The sequence below is a fragment of the Phodopus roborovskii genome, unplaced genomic scaffold, assembly GCF_943737965.1.
Source record: "Phodopus roborovskii unplaced genomic scaffold, PHOROB, whole genome shotgun sequence".
In the NCBI taxonomy this organism is placed as follows: domain Eukaryota; kingdom Metazoa; phylum Chordata; class Mammalia; order Rodentia; family Cricetidae; genus Phodopus; species Phodopus roborovskii.
Window position 1 is genome coordinate 17261018 of NW_026126418.1, and position 18089 is coordinate 17279106.

The following is an 18089-nucleotide window of genomic DNA, read 5'->3' on the forward strand; positions in this document are numbered from 1 at the left end:
ACAAAAGGTTTTAAGTAGAAGAAAAGGAGAATGAAATAACTAACATATTATGCCTTCAATGGTAGTATTTTTTTGTTTTTGTTTTTGTTTTGTTTTGTTTTTTTTGAGACAGGGTTTCTATGTGTAGCTTTGAAGCCTGTCATGGAACTCACTCCGTAAACCACGCTGGTCTCAAACTCACAGAAATCTACCTGCCTCTGCCTTCCAAATGCTGGGATTAAAGGCGTGTTCCACCACTACTCAGCAATAGTTGTATCTTTTACATGAGTCACACTTGTGAAAATAGGAATCAAATTTATTTATGACCTTTCTAGTCATGTGAATCTTTCTCTAGGATTTTTTTTGTTCCAGAGCTTCCTCATGGCAGTTTTCACCTCTGTGTTCCTGAGAGTGTAGATTAAAGGGTTTAACATGGGTGTTATCACAGTGTAGAACACAGCCACAGCTTTGTCAATGGGGAAGATGACTGTGGGCCGAAGGTAAACGAATATGCAGGGTACAAAGAATAGGATGACTACTGTAATATGGGAGGCACAGGTTGAGAGAGCCTTTCGCTGTTCTTCAGTGCTATGATTTTTTAAAGAGCAAAGGATGAGGGCATAGGAGGTGAGAAGAAGAGAAAAGATTAGAATACACATTAGCCCACTGTTGGCAGCAACAAAGAGTCCAAAGACATGGTTGTCAGTGCAGGAGAGTTTTAGAAGAGGGAAAAGGTCACAGATGAAATGGTCAATGACATTTGGGCCACAGAAAGGCAACCAGGTTATAAAAAGAATTTGAATCAGAGCATGGAGAAATCCCCCAGCCCAAGCCATGCAAACCAGGAAGCCACACATTCTCCTGTTCATTGTGATCATGTAATGTAGGGGTTTGCAGATAGCTACATAGCGGTCATAGGCCATGGCTGTGAGCAAGATGATCTCAACTCCACCAAAGAAATGTTCTGCAAATATCTGAGTCATGCAGCCATTGAAAGAGATAGATTTCTTTTCAGCAAGTAAGTCAAATATCATTTTGGGGGTCATGGCAGAAGAGCAGCAGCCATCTACAAAAGATAGGAAGGACAGAAAAAAATACATGGGGGATCCCAGTGTTGGACTAGAGATGACTGTTAAAATAATGAGTAGATTTCCAAGGAGGGTAAGAGTGTAGATGAGTACAAATATGACAAACAAGAGTTTCTGCACATCTGGGTTCTGTGTCAGGCCAAGCAGGATGAATTCTGTTACATTGTTCACTGGCTTCATGAATCTAGTTTGAGATTTGGATAATTGATTAATCTGTGAATAACAAGATGAGTGAATTTGTGACTGACAAACATTGAACAAGTGAACAATTTCTTTCATATATTTTTCACCCTAACACAGATGGGAATACAAAGCAACAAAACCCAGTTTTAAAATTTCTTAAGTTGGACCATATTATTGTTCATATAATGAGCATATAGCCCTCTTCTCTCTCATACCTGATTGGACACACACACACACACACACACACACACACACACACACACACCAGGAGGACAGAACAGAGGTTGACATTAAGTGTCTTCCCTAGTTGCCCTCTCCTTACTATCTGAGATAGGTCCTCCTTACTGATCCTATAACTCACTGATTCCGTGAAATGACAGGCCCTTGCTATTCATCACTCTCCGAGTGCTGGGGCTTCAACCAGGAGCTGCCACATCCAGAATGTACACGGTGATAGAGATCCAAAGTCAGGTCCTCCTTGCTTGTACAACAGTGCTTTACCCAATGAGCCATCTCCCCATCCGCCAAATACATAGCTTTTCCATATGCTCAAGATTTTTATAATAAAACAGAAAAACAGTAAACAAAAATACATATTATTATTTGTGTTCTCAAAATATTTACCTGAATATTAATCAAAAGATAAATGGAGAAATTAACTATTGAATAAATCCAGAAAATGGTTAAGTACAGAAATAAATACATTTAGCCATAGAAAAAATATAAAGATACATAGACTCTTGTTACTTTAAAAATAAAAGCAATCTAATGAGCGCAGGTGAACACAGCAAGAAAACAAACAAGACTTAGTGACAAGAGGACATTGTCTTTCAAGGATGTTTGAAATAAAAAACATGTTGTTTCCAGGAGATTTTCAGTAACTAGGCAGGAAACTTTCAAAACTGATCATTTTCCTCAGTGCTGGCACAAAAAAATCAGAAGGGGAAAATAAAACATAGATCATTTGAAAAATAGAAAAGAATACATCTATCTATCAGTTATCACCTATATCTCTTTATCTATCGCCTATCTATATTTACATATACACATGTACACATATACATACAGACACAGACAGACAACATAGGAATAGAGAAGAGGACTTTAAGTAAAAGTGCACTAATACAAGACATAGATAAAAATGGTGAATTCACCTATATAAAGATATGGAAAATATTGGAAATATTTGCAACAAGCATGATGACTGTTATTAAAAGTAGTTTTAAAAACAAATTAAAATGGCCACTTGCACCATTGCAAACATAAAAGAAACAGTATAAAAATAGTTCTCAGAGGCAGGAGGGAGGGCCTAGTTCCTACTCCAAATGACTTGACAGATTTTGTTGACCCCTCCTGGAAGGCCTCACCTTCCCTGTAGAGTAGGGGGCAGAATGGGATGGGAGGGTGGTGGTGGTGGGGATGGGAGGGAGGGAGAAAGGGAGGGAGAGGGAACTGGGATCGATATGTAAAATAAGAAAAAAAGAAAAACAAACAAACAAACAAACAAAATAGTTCTCAGAAAAGGCATTTGATATCTAAACATTTTTTGACTTCTCAGGAGTCACAATATGCAATTTAAGAAACAGTGAAATACTTAATGCAGTAAACAGAGAGATTTCTTAGACTTGCATTATCCTGTGTTGATTAACAGTTGTTGATAACTTCTGAGATCTAACTCTTTAGAACAAGGGCATTATCATTGGTTATGACCTTGATCCAGTACTTCCTTTAAGTGTACTGAATGAAAATAAGGACAGAATTATGCTTGCAGGTGTTTCAGAGCACACCTTCATGATAGTGAAAAAGAAAGAATAATTTTAATGTCTTCATAAGGAAGAACAATTGAATGAGTTCGATCTATAAATGTCAAGTAGACATTAAAATCATTTGTTTTTGAAAGAATCTAATGTACAAATGGGGACCAGATTTATAAAATATCTCATATTATCTCAAAAGTTAAATATCCACAGAAAAGCATTTCATGGAAAGCATACCAATACTAACAAGGCATGTCTGAATTGTGGGGATTAGAACAATTTTTGTGTCAATAAGAAATTCTGACCTGAGTTTTGTAAAAATGAAATGTATTACCTTCACACCCAGCAAAACAATTTAGGAAAATAACTCTTAGTTTACTGTCAGGTCTGGACCCATAGTATCCAGAGTAATATTTTCTTAGTTAGGAGATTTGGTCATGACTGAATTTAAGGCATTAGAAACACATGTTTAAATATGTCTTGCCTGAATTCATTATATTACTCAGAAAATAAAAACAGATAAGCACACATTTGTAATCTGAGTCCTATAGAAACTGAAACTTAGGAAGTGAGTTTAAGTGCAGACTGGCTAACATAAAGAGACATTATCTCAAAAACAAACAAACAAACAAACAAACAAACAAACAAAACACAGACCATTCCTAAGGAAAGCCCAGCCCAGGTTCTACCTACCTTTCTAAATGTTTGGGGTCAACAGGTTCATTCCATAGTAAGTCAGTTTGATTGTGGAGATCAGTTCCCATGAAGTTAGCATTCACTGCTCCTTCACTAGCTGCTTCTTACAAGCGTATCCATTTTTCTTTAAATATATCCATTTTCATTAGTGACTAACAAAGAATTTGTAAATAAAACTTAGTCAACAGGTCAGATTTCTTTTGCTTCCAATGTTTATACAATCCTGTGAATGTGAGGAGATGCATTCCAATTTAGAAATTAAATTTAGAAAATAAATAATCAAAGTGTTAGATTTCAAAAAGTTGATGGGACAAAATAGCCCAACCATCATAGAACATCTTCCTTTAAACTACTGTTCTATGCATCTACCTGAGTAACTAGGTAAAATATATACCAACACTGAATCTGATATCTCAGCTGATACAAAAATCCCCAAATAATAACAAACAAGAATGTAGAAAAGTTAGGCACTGAAAACTTTGAGATCAGTCCTACATGTACATTATTTTGGAGTAGTAGGTGCTCAAGCTGGCTATTTTTAGCCTTTTTCTAAGTAAGCCAATGTATAAATCAAGGACATCTTCATTGATTCTTGAAACTCTGGACCCAAATCGTCTGTAAACTCTGAAACCTGTGGCTTCTTATGTTCATGTAATCTTTAGATCAGGAATCCCGAGACTCTTTCCTTACCAAAAATTTCATGAACATACTTAGGAAACTTTCAGAACATTTTATATAAATGCAAGAAGTTAGGGATTCTCTGACCTCTCAGCTCCCAGAGGTCAGAATTAGCTTCTTTAGCCACGATGGCATTTAAATCAATATAGCCTGTTCTCTCTCTGGTGACCATGACAGCTGTGACCAAAAGTTTGGGGAAGAGCCAGCTTGGATGAGTAACATCTCTATAGTTGTGTGTGCAAAATGATCTTAGAGCCTGAAACCTAAAGCACAGAATAGCATAGTTAGGGAGAATTGTGTGAAGGGTCCAGTTTCAGCCTATAAACAAAAATAACATAAGTTTTGTTTTACAGTGTTATGGGAAAGATGACATGTAAAAATATCAACTCAGAGGAAAACTGACCTGCTATTATTATTAATGTTTTGAGGATAGACATGTACAGGTTAAAGAGACAACTCTTTTATGCTATAGCCACAATGCTTCTTACTTCTTTTTTTAAATTTTTAATTATTTTTTCTTATTTTACATATAGATCCCATTTTCCTCTCACTCCCTTCCTCCCATGCCCTCTGAACCCCCTATCATCCAACTCCCCCCACTCCACAGGGAGGGTGATGCCTTCCAGGAGGGATCAACAAAATCTGTCAAGTCATTTGGAGTAGGGACTAGGCCCTCCCTCCTGCCTGTAGGTTAAGGGAGTATCCCTCCATTGGGAATGTGTTCCCAAAGTTCTTTCCTGCACCAGGGATACATCCTGGTTCCAATGTCAGAGGTCCCTTAGACTGCCCAGGCCTTCTAACTGAGACCTATGTTCAGGGGGTCTGAGTCAGTCCAATGCTGGTTTCCTAGCTATCAGTCTGGGGCCCATTAGCTCCTCCTTGTTCTGGTCAGCTGTCTCTGTGGGTTTCTGTAGCCTGGTCATTTCCTCCCTCTCTGCATGTGGATTCCATTTGGCTCAGTGTTTAGTAGAGGGTGTTTGCTTCTGTTTCCATCAGTTACTAGATGAGGGCTCTATGATTGTGGATAAGTTAGTCGTGAATCTCATTATCAGGGAAGGGCATTTATGGTAGCCTTTCCATTGTTGCTCAAATTGTTAGTTGGGATTAGTCTTGTAGGTCTCTGGACATTTCTCTAGATTTAGTTTTCTCTTCAAACCTATAACAGCTCCCTCTTTTATTCTCTCTCTCTCTCTCTCTCTCTCTCTCTCTCTCTCTCTCTGTCTGTCTCTGTCTGTCTTTCTCTCCTCTCATCTATTTCACAGCCAGAGAAACTAGGATACAAGGAGGATTCTAAGAGATTCATAAAAGTTCCATCACAGAAGGGGAAAGGCACAAGATGTCCTGAGCATATTGGGAGTGGGGGGGCAGTGAGTGGAGAGGGAGCTAAAAGAAAGAGAAGGGGAGGAGAGTAAAGCATGCAGGACTAGGACGATTGAGTCATGGGAGGAATAAACATGAATGCCCCAATCTTGAAGGAAGATGTTATGTAACATTCCTCTACTATAAACTATGTGATCTGGGTGTCAGCTTCAATTTCCTTTAGTTTCTACATTGTAAAAGGCAGTTGATACTGCTACCCAGTGAGGACTCAAAGTGAATATTTGGTGAGTTATTTTTCTGTTGCTATTCTAAAAAACCATGGCTGTAAAAAGACTTTTGGTGAAATAAAAATCTATTTGTTTTATATTTTCAGAGGAATAAGAGTTTATCATTGCAGTGAGGGAAAATACAAGACCATAGTTAATATCAAGCTAAATGGTGGAAAATGAAAAGCATTTCTACTAAATCAGGAACAAGTAAGAGATGTCCACTATCTTCATTTTCGTTCAATGTAGTATTTGAAGTCTAAGCTAGATAAAAAAAGGGACAAGACAGGATACAAATGATACAAATATGAAGGAATAATACAAATCTCTATTTGCAGATTTCACCCATAAAAAGATCTCCAAGATTTCATCAGAACTACGATAAACCCATTCAGCAAAGTAGCAGGATACAAAATTAAGAAGCAAAAACCATCTACCTTCCTGTTCTCCAAACACAAATACCCAAATAAAGAAATTGGAGCAACAATCCCATTTACAATAACTACAAAAATATTGAAATTAATATAACAAAGGAATTGAAAGACTTATATCCAATGTAATCTCAAGCTCAATGAATGTCAGCATCATTATTGTGAAAATGACCGACCACCCTACCCAAATCATTTTACACCCTCCCAGTGTTCCTTTCTTTTCTACAATATGTACATTTATCAATTCTCATAAAAAGCTATGTTTTTTTTTCTGCAAATGTCAGTTAATGCACAGATCCACAACTGGTCACTGGGAAGAGAATAAGAAGTTGTGGAATGATTGGCTCTAGTAATGCAGACAACTACAATATATACTACTCACAAGATTCAGGGATCACAGCTGAAGATGGTATGGGAAGACTGTATGAACTAGAGGTAGTGGGGGTTTATAGCAAAAGAGAGTTTTTAGGGCATCATAGGGTAATTGCATGCATATACTTATAGCAACTATGACTGTATGAATGTGAAGGCAGCCAAAATCCCAGCATGGATGAGGTATGTTTGTTGCCAAGAGAGCCAAAAACATATTTTGTTGTTTCTGTTAATTTCTGTTTTCATATTTAATTTTTTTGGGGAATGTTACAACTCCTCAAAGAACATGGAAGGACTGGGAAATGAGTGGCATTGGGGATGCATGATGCAAAATTCCCCAAGAATCAATAAAAATGTTATGTTGAAATAAAAAAGAAAGCTAAAGCTGAATCCACATGCCTCCATTCAAGCACACAACATTTAAAACAGCTAAAATTGCAGGTGATGCAGGAAAAGACTTTTTGAGGTTGAGAAGGATGTGTATGTATGACCTCAGCACCCAGTGGCGAGAGACCCAATAACAGCCTGTGATATCAGGCCGAGTGAGAGAATTCCTCAGACAATAAAAAAGAAATTGAATTTTATAAAAGTATAAAATGATATGTGAAAGGATGTGGTAACTATTAATATAGCTTCTTGATAGAATTCTCTTCCAATGAGTTTAAATCCATATGGCATTTATACATAATACCTAGGCCACAATGACATGTGAGCACAGAAAGAGAGTTAAGTCCTTCCAATCTTTTTGCTATAAATATTAAATGCCTTAACCTATTTACCTTTTGATCTGGTAAAAAGGTGGATATAAATGAATGATGAGCATAAATGCAGCATGTACACAGAACTGCAAGAAATCAAACATTAGTTGGGTGTTGGTGGCACACGCCTTTAATCCTAGCACTCCAGGAGGCAGACAGAGGCAGGAAGATCTCTGTGAGTTTGAGGCCAGCCTGGTCTACAGAGATAGTTCCAGGACAGGCTCCAAAGTGATATAGAGAAACCCTGTCTCGAAAAACCAAAAATAAATAAATAAATAAACATTTCTTTTTGTTTTTCAAACATAAAAACATATGATAAACATTTTATTTTTATAAGTGTATTACAACAAAGGCAATCTTGGTTGGTCAAAACAAACTAACAAACAAGAAAGAAAGGGCAAGAAAAAAGGTTAGAAAGAATGAAGTGTTGGTGTGGCTACTTCCTCTACCCTCAGGAACTGGGAACTATTAGTTGTATGCCCCATGTAAGGATGCTGTATTTGGAAAACTTGTCTTTACTGTTTCATGCTGTTGATGAATCTCCATATTCAGTAACACCTGCTGGAGCTATCTTCACCTTGATAACTTTTTTTTTTTTTGAATTCCAGAGGCTGCCTTGCCATGCTTAGGCTTGTGATGTGGGTGTTGGGAAGGTTCTCTTACCCTCCCCAGATTCCTTAGATTATATCACCTGAGAAGGGCTAGCTGGGGGAGTGTCTCCCAGATGCACTGGCAGTGTGGTGAGTACTTCCTGAGGTCTGTTGAGGTGTAGCACTTACCTCTGAACCTCCTTGGCCTCCTGAGTGTTAATGACCCTGCTGGAGGAATAGACCTGTGGCTATCAAGCAGCTGTTTGTGTTCTACTACAGCAGTGAAGGGAGACAGGTGATCCAGAGATCCAGTAGCTCCTGGCTACTGATCACACAGAGCAGCAGTTCCCTACCTAAGATGTCCCCTGTCTGAACTGAGCATCCTGCCCACCTGCACCTTTTGGCTTGTCAGTACTGGCTCTCATGCTCTCCACAGTTGCCTTCATGACCTTCCTTCACCCTGGGGCAGTGGCAGGCCAAATTAAATCTTCTGGCCCTGTGGTTGTTCCTTGTTCTCAGGCCTCCAGCATCATAGCTCAGCTTTAAATAGTAGGTCGTCTCTCCATACAGCCCTCTGCTGCTCTCCATGACATACTGGGTGTCAAAATGGGTTTCTCCATGCCCCTCCTCCATTCACTGGAGTGAAGCCTTCAACTGGAATTGAGGCTTATTTTGGGGGCGAGCCTGTCTGTCTCTTGCTATATTTTCCTTAGGAAATATTTTTTGTTTCCCTTTCCCCTTGTATTAGTTACTGTTCTATTGCTGTGATAACACCAGACCAAAGCAGCTTGGAGATGAAAGAGTTTATTTGGGACTTGGGGTTCCTGAAGGTTCTAATCCATTGCAAAGCACAGGTAGACAGGACAGGCAACTGGAACAAGAGATGACAGTTGAAGATGAACAAACTTACATCTTCAACCACAGAACAGGAAGCAGAGTGGGCTAACTGGAAATGACTGGGGTTTTTTGAACCCCCAAGCCTCTGCCAGTGACAGACTTCCTCCATCGAGGCCAAAACGCCCAATCCTCCCAAAACTACCACCAAGTAGGGACTGAGTTTTCAAATGTCCAAGATTATGAGAGACTTCTCATTCATACCACCACACCCTGCCAGGGGCTGCCGGCTGGCTTTGGCTAACTTCTTACAGGTCTATCACTCATCTTTCTACTCTTTCCAGATATCCTTCCACTTCTTTCATGGATTTCCAAACTTTCTTCTGCTCCCGTGTGTGTATGTGTGTGTGTTTGTGTGTGTGTGTGTGTGTGTGTGTGTGTGTGTATGTGTGTGTGTGTGTGTGTGTGCGCGCGCACGCGTGCTCAGCGCACATGCTCAGGTGCTTGCAGATCTCAGAAGACAATGGATTCTCTAGAGTAAGAATTACAGAGGATTGTGAGTGGCCTAGTTTGGGGGACCTTTCTGCTCACTCTGAGGATCTGGTTGGTAAGAAATTATAGTTGATATATATATAATTTTACATGTGGATCCTAGTTCCCCTCCCTCCCTCTTACACTCTTTCCCCCCTCACATGCACCCTGACTACCCTCCCCTCCCATCCCCCACCCCAATTCCACATGTAGGGCAATGCCATCTAGGTGGGGTCATGTAAATCTGTCAAGTCATTTGAATTAGGACTTCTCTCCTGTCTCTAGGTTAAGGCAGTATCCCTCCATGGGGGATGTGTCCGCAAGGTCCTTTTGTGTACCAGGAATACATCCTGGTTCCACTGTCTGAGGTCCCTTAGACTGCTCAGTCCTTCCAGCTGATACCCATGTTCAGGGGTTCTTAGTCAGTCTCATGCTGGATTCCCAGCTATCAGTCAGGGGCCCGTTAGCTCCTCCTTGTTCTTTCTTATCCATGAGCACTGAGTATATGCCTTTTGATCCTCTGTTATCCTAGGGGAACACCCATTGGTCAAAAATGTTGCATTTTAATAAAGAGAGGAGATGGGAAGTACCACTTACATAACACCCCTAACACAGAATAGAAATGGTAATACACAAGAGCATAATAGAGACTTATCTAGCACTGGATGAACTAGACAAACATTCCTACAGATACATCTTCAAACCTATCCTTATAATCATAGTTCTGAACTCATAAACCTTGGGGTAATCCTGTCAATGTTTTGAGTTGTTACAGACTAGACAATAAAGTTTCAAGGCCTTTGTCTTCTTTGACATGGCTAAAGAGGACCTCACAAATAGATACACAGGATTATGATATTATTCTGAAATAATTCAAGAATTTGACAGAAAGGTCACTGTCTCTCAAAGTGATGATGTTCTGTTGAACCCTGAATACTCAGCTACAAGTATTTTGAGATCCATTATTTTCCTGCCTTAGGAATGAGCAGAAAATATTAGGTAATTTCTTGTCCATAGAGAAAATCACAACGTAGGATAGTGATGTAATTTATCTTGAATATAATGGAGAGGCTATGGAAAAGAACAGAGAAAATACCAATCCTGTAAGGAGTAAGGTTTTTCCTCCTACCGTAGGTCTTGTCCCACTGCCTTGCTTGCCCCAATTAGCACACAGAGACTCTGTATTAGATATAATGCTGTTGGCCAGGTACTAGTTTCTTATCGGCTAGCTCTGTCTTAATTATTAACCCATTTCTATGTATTTCCACATGGTTTCACCTACTCGGGAGTGGGGCAGGCGTCTGGTCTCCCCAATCTCTCCATGCTGACTCCTCCATACTACTTCCTATTTCCTCCTTGTCTCCTAGTCCCACCTATCTTGCTTTCCTATTGGTCAACAGTGTTTTATTCATTAACCAGTATGAGAAACAGATTTACAGAATGACATCTCCCATCACCAATCCCCCATTAACTTCCAAAAATAGACAATGAAGCAATACTTCCAAACTTATTCTGTGATTCTGGCATAGTATTTTAATACCAAAATTCTACAAAACTGCTAAAAGAAATGAATACTATAATATTTGAAAATAGATATAAAATTCAATAAAAACGAGAATAGTGTATTTAGTAGTTATAAAATTATTTTACTTTAGTCCAAGTAAGCTTCAACCCAGAAATGAAAATTGTTCAATTGAGTACAATTGTTCAATTGAATAATAATTATTCATTTGAGTACATTCCATTAATTAAAAAAGGACACACTTACTAATTAGGATACAGAGCTTAGTAATTTCAGTAATGAATACTGACAGCTGCTATTGATGCTGGTTTTACTGGCTTTCCATCCACTCTCTAGCCATATGAGAAATGATAATAGCTCAGCTATTTCAACTTTTATGATATGTGATTTAGCAATGAGTTATCCTTCAGGATGCAGAGAAAGTGCTATACTGTGTGTTTTCACACAGTGTTGGGGCACTTAACTACAGAAACTTCCATGGTCCTCATGACATTATGTATGAAGAAAATTTTAATGTTTTTGGAATTTTTAATTAGGTTTTTATATATACAATAAATGTTTATTACTCTTTATAGATTTTAATATAATTACATCATTTCCCCCCTTCTCTTTCATACTTCAAACCTCTCTTTGAGCTCTTTCAAATTCATAGCCTCTTTTCATTAATTTTTGTAACTGCATATGTGTATATGTACATATATTCATATATTCATAAATGAAACATATGCACCATTTTTTATATGAGTAATGATTCTTCCATTGAAGAGTCACCAAAATGCCTCAACTTATAAGACAATGTCAATGAGAAGATATAGAAAACAGAACAAAGTTATGATTTCTACCCAGGGAAACTTGATAGTAGGATTTCAGATTCTAGATATCACACTGCTTAAAAGTACATCAGTCTCCAAAACTCATCCCTATGGTCAGAGAGAATACTGATGCATTCTAGTATAGCTGACGTATCAGTGTCTCCATCTCACATATGACCTCAGATTGTAAGGAAGCTTCCCCAGGGAAACACAGTGAGAAAAACCTGGGCTGTTATCCATACAGTAGTGAGAGCAATTCATGTCTCAGGCATGGTCCTCAAGGGTTTATGTGGGACATGTTTCATCACAATATTCCAGATCAGAGATATGCACTGTTAATAACAGTTTCAACTGTAATAAAAAGAACTAATCAGGTGAATTGTGTACAGATAAGTATTAGAAAATATCTATCTATTCCAAAGGCAAACTCTTCAAAAAACAGAAATAATTAATTCCTGGGAGGGCAAAGGTGTGACAGATTTGTCCTTTAATAAAGCAGTCAGTAGCCTTTCTATACACGGTTTCATTCCTTTTCTTCCACTGGAAGATTTAAAGAGTAGACATTTGTATCTTGCTTTGTAACTTGATCTAGGTAAGGAAGATTAGAAGATTCTCCTTAGTAGGGAGATCTTTGAGTGTTTAATTCAACAGAACATTTTCTTGCTTTCATTTTTCTTCTTTTGGCGCTCATTACAAAGCCATCAAGATTTGAAAGTACTTGTTAAACACATTTTAAGTTTGTGTCTTTTGACAGTCTCTGCCTCCTGAAATATTGTTTATTCATTATGGATTTGGAATGCATACATTACATAAAATATAGTCTAAGTGGCTAGATGTAATGATTTCTCTGTGTTTCTGAAGACACTGGACATTTTCTTCAACTACAGCAGCAGCCACGGTAAGTTTCCCAGAATTCTGATTTTTAAGTTAGCTAATCATATTTTCAATCCCCCCAAAATTTGCCATAAAATTATGAAACTAATGCCTTTTGATCACTTTTAGATATTTTAAGAATATTTTGCTAAAATATTTGTTCCTTTAAACTGTATATATGGATACACATACATATTAAATACATTAGGAAGAGGCCTATAATTCATGAAACTGCAAAAGCTCATTTCTAGGATTTGAAAATAGGAAGAACATAAAGAAATTGAAATAGATGGAAGGGTTACTTAGAGTTTACTGATGGGTAGGGCATAGGATATGCTGTGGTCTGGATAGCTCATTGGCTTATGCACAGTCACCTATTTTCTAGAAAAATGTTATGGCTATTTTCAGGGATTCGAGAGAAGGAAAAATATCAACTTGTACCAATAGTAGGAGACCAAAATTCAATCAAATAAGGTTCTTTGGAGTTAGAGTTATGATAGATAATGTGACCTTAACTATAGTAGAGACAGGTCAAAACAGGAGGGGCATTGGAATTCTGTTTTACCAAAGAATTTTTTTAATCCTGAAGCTGAGGACAGTCCAAAGGTGAATGTGTTAAAAATTCAGAATCTGGAATGGGCAAGAGGGAATCTGAATTAAAAGTTCAGGCTCAGGGATACTTTTACTTTTGACTTCATGAAATTCTTTTGGGAATCGTACTAAGCAGTGAGAGTTTGCCCTTGCAATAGCAGATCAGGTCCCTGTCACATGACTAAATATTGTAAGTGTAAGCTCAGAATTGAGAAAAGTATTGATAAATAGAAGTGGAAGTTAATTTTCTATCGTTTAGGTCTATTGTTTCTTTGTATATATTTATATTGCATCATCCTAAGAAAGATGAGATGCAGAAAATATCAGTGTTGAAGTTTAAGAGACCTAGGCTGTTCATGATAAGCTCTAGTTCCTTAGAACTTGCTCATCTGGCCCTTGGCCCCTCAACTTTAAAATTTGTATACATTGATAAATACAAGGTATACAGGGATTTCTAATGAAGAGCAGTTCTGGAGGCTTGTGGACTGGAAATCTGAACTCATCATCATTTGGCTTTCTTTTGGAGCTTAGCAGAGGACTGTGAAGGTTCCCTGTGACAACTGCTGGTGGTTTTAAGGTATTATATCTTTGAACTTTGGCAATACTGTCCCTCAAAGTAAACTCATCTGCATCAGAGACACAGGCACTGAGTAAATGTTAAAGAACTAGAAACAGACACCCTGGATTTTGATGCAGTCTCCTTTACATTTTATCACGGGTACTTTAGGTAAGTTCTTTATCTTACAACAACAATCCAATCTTCTTTAAAATCCATACTTAAAAGTGTATAAATCTTTTAACATTTTTTGTGAGGAATAGGTGAAATGCTATAGACAAATCACTTAGTATGCCAAGTGCATGGCCAATGCTCAATGCAAGGATATCTCAGAGGAAACTTGTGGGGTAAATGCAAGCCTCACCATACTGCCACAAATGTGGAAAAGCAGAACACAGCAAAAGCTTCGCGCTTAAATATCTGAGCACAGGAAATGTAATAAGTGCCCAGCTTTTCTCAGTGTGACATGAGGTTGTCCATTTACATCCTTGCCTCTCCATTGCAGTCTTTCCTTTTATGGAAGATCAGTGTCTTTTTGTTCCTCTGCAAATGTCAGAGCTTGTGCTATTAGTCTTTGAGGCAGGACAGGAAATGAAACTCACATATTCCTTGAACCAGAAATTGAGCATCAAATACATCAGCTTTGATATATGTTTGAGTTGTTCAGGCTGTCTTTGTTTTTGTATGATGTGAGGGAAAATGGGGAATCTAAATACCTCAAAAGAATTAAAATATACTTAGATTACTTGAAAGTTTGTAGGAAATGGAACTGAATGAGTCATGTTTTGGGTTTTATGTGTGGTTTTGATCATGAAATATGATTTTGACATTTATATTCTAGAATTTATAAAAATTTATTAGTCCATTCTTTACTATCCTGAGAATTAACTCCTCTAGAGAAGACCTGGCAATTAAAAATGCACTCCTTTTTAATCCCAGGGGCTCTTGTTCCTGGGAGGATTCTCTAGTCCTATTTAGAAGGGAGGCTATGATCCCTGGCTTAGAGATGTAAGGTCTGTGTATCAACAAAGTATTCTTGAGGTCACTTGGAAAGACATCTCTTTCCCACAGACATCAGTATGTATTATGACCACTTGTATGGGGGCAATTCATCTTATCCCTCAGAGTATTGGTGTGCTAGAACAAATAGAGATATTTAAAAACAGAAGCAACAGATGATAAATGACTAAATGACAAAGCAGTTTTTGTTTTTGTTTGTTTGAGACAGGGTTTCTCTGTGGATTTTGAGGCTGTCCTGGAACTAGCTAGCTCTTGTAGGCCAGGCTGGTCTCAAACTGACAGAGATCTGCTAGCCTCTGCCTCAAGAGTGCTGTGATTAAAGGCGTGCACCACCACTGCCCGGTGACAAAGCAGTTTTAAGTAATATCATGCTTCCTCAAGTAAATAAAACAGATTTTCTTATTGAGTGAATTCTGGTTGATTATTCAGGCTGACTTATACATGGGGTTAGTTCAAATGAGAGCCTATATTGGACTGTAAAGTAAAGATGACATTCAGGATGATTCAAAGTTTTGTGTGGGGTGACCAGGGTCATTTCATCCTCTGTCCTGAGTGCCCATTCACCAATGCTGATTTATGCACTTGTCTTATGCTCATTTAGTGAGTTAACAAGCACAGTTTTACAACACTCCACTACCTTTTAGTTACATTCAGAAAATACTAGCTGGATTTCCACAGGGTGCAATCCCTCATATTTGTTGTATCATATTTATTCAGCTTTGATTATTCATGTTTTCAATTATAGCACTAACTATAGATATTGAAGTTATATTCTGTTTATAAAATTAGTAATGAAGTCCATGGTGATTTGGAAAATAATGAAAAATTAAAGAAATAATAAGTCACACATAATCTTATATTTTGAAGTAAATACTTAATATTTTAAGTAATTAAATTTTTAAAATATATGTTCTGAATGGCTATGAAACATTATTATGCTTTTTTTTGGAAAATTGTGTGTGTGTCTATTTGCGGGTATGTGGCATGTGAGTGAGGGTTTCTGTGATAAGAGGAATACAGCATTACCTGGAGCTGAGGTTGTATTTGACTGTTAACCACCTGATGTGGTTAGGTACTGAACAGAGGTCCTCTGCAGAAGCTTCATGCAATTCTTAACTAACTAGCAGTCCCATTAACTTCTACCTCATTTTTGATTAACATGAAATAACTGCACATATTAAGGCACAATGCATTCCTTCAAGACGTGCACACCATATGTTCTGATCAAGACACGGTCATTAATATTTTCCTCTTCTTGTCACCTCTGTATTTAGAGGCTCCTCTCAGGTCTTCATAAAACATATAATAGATTATTGTGAACTGTGCTGTAGAGCATATGCCAGCACTCTGAGAATTTAATTGTTTGATACCTGTTCTTGAGTCCCTTGTATTCCATTTCTAGTTTTACCTTAAGGTCAATGCTAGTTTTAGAACCCACTTATGAGCGATAATATATGATATTAATATTTGACTTATTTCACTTAAAACTTCCAGTTTTGCAAAGATGAGAAGAAAATGGAACAAATATGCTTGTGTTTAATATCAATGAATCATAATCTGTATAATTTAATATTATTCCTGAAATACACATATTTGTTTTGAACATAATTTTAAAATGCTAATTATATAATTATTGTTGTTAACTTTTTACTTCAGTTAAATTTACATACCTAGAACTAGTGTTTAAGAATTATTTCATGGTTATTAATTACCCTATTGTGTATGTGTATGGGTGTGTGTGTGTGTGTGTGTCTTGCTAATCTCCAAAATTTTGGCTGCTAAAAGTGAAGTTTATAATTGCTCCTCTGACTGTAGGAAATGAGATCCTTCCTTCAGTATGTTCTATGTATTTTAAGGGGAGGGTAGTCAGGGTGCATGTGGGGGGAAGAGAGGGTAAGAGGGAGGGAGAGGGAACTGGGATCGCAATGTAAAGTAAATTAATAATAATAATAATAATAATAATAATAATAATAATAATAATAAAACCAGCTCAAGGGCTGCTTGGACAGTAAAGAAAAAAAAAGAAAATCAACTAAGAATATGTTTGAACTATTTTTATGGAGTTTTGGGAAGACTAGTCTAATGTGTGACATGGTACTTTTCTTAAGACTAAAGTTTAGGAATATTTAATTACTTTACAATTTTCTCCATTCTTTTTTCCTAAAGATAAAACATTCTTTTTTGGATTTTGCAAAGAATAGCTATATCACACAGATGGAGACTAAAAGGAACGTGACAGAATTCATCTTGATAGGTCTTACACAGAACCCCCAAATGCAGAAAGTAGTGTTTGTGACATTTTTGGTTCTGTACATGGTGACAGTTTCAGGCAACCTTCTTATTGTGGTCACCATCATCAACAGCAAGGCTCTGAGTTCCCCCATGTACTTCTTCCTGAGCCACCTTTCTTTGATAGACACGATTTACACTTCTTCTTCAGCTCCAAAGCTGATCGCCGACTCCCTTCAAGAGAACAAAGTCATCTCCTTTAATGGATGCATGGCACAAGTCTATGCAGAGCACATTTTTGGTGCTACTGAGATCATCCTCTTGACAGTGATGGCCTATGACCGCTATGTGGCCATCTGCAAGCCTCTGCACTATGTGACCATCATGAATCACAAGCTATGCAGTCTCTTGGTGGGAGTGGCCTGGACTGGAGGGTTTCTCCATGCAACTATTCAGATCCTCTTTACTGTTTGGCTGCCCTTCTGTGGTCCCAACATCATAGACCATTTTATGTGTGACTTATACCCATTGTTGGAACTTGTCTGCATGGACACACATACCCTTGGTCTCTTTGTTGCTGCCAATAGTGGCTTCATCTGCCTATTTAACTTCCTCCTCTTGATGGGATCCTATGTGATCATCTTGCGCTCTCTAAAGAACCATAGCTTGGAGGGCAGGCGCAAAGCCCTCTCCACCTGTGTGTCTCACATCACAGTAGTAGTTTTATTCTTTATCCCTTGCATATTTGTCTATCTACGTCCTGTGACCACCTTGCCATTTGATAAGGCTGTTGCTGTCTTTTATACTATGGTGGCTCCTATGCTGAATCCTTTAATCTATACTCTTAGGAACGCTGAGGTAAAAAATGCAATAAAGAAGCTCTGGAGAAAAAAGTGAGTTTAGACAATAATTTAATACGTCATTGAATTTTACACACAGAAGTAATACAAGGACTCTTGGCCACCATGTTTTGCTCTAGAGATGAGAATTTTAAATATAATGC

The 18089-nt window shown here is 37.8% G+C and overlaps 2 protein-coding genes across 2 annotated transcripts; one reads left to right on the forward strand and one right to left on the reverse strand.

The window, feature by feature from the left end:
- Nucleotides 1–217: 217 nt before the first annotated feature.
- Nucleotides 218–1247, reverse strand: LOC127222278 (olfactory receptor 4C5). The gene is made up of 2 exons (XM_051184287.1): nt 340–1247; nt 218–245 (listed from the first exon to the last, which is right to left on the reverse strand). Exons 1-2 carry the CDS (start codon nt 1245–1247, stop codon nt 218–220), a joined length of 936 nt encoding a protein of 311 aa, XP_051040244.1.
- A 15824-nt stretch (nt 1248–17071) lies between these two features.
- LOC127222280 (olfactory receptor 4C12) lies at nt 17072–17983 on the forward strand. The gene has a single exon (XM_051184289.1). The coding sequence runs from the start codon at nt 17072–17074 to the stop codon at nt 17981–17983; it is 912 nt and encodes a 303-aa protein (XP_051040246.1).
- The last annotated feature ends 106 nt before the right edge of the window (nt 17984–18089 follow it).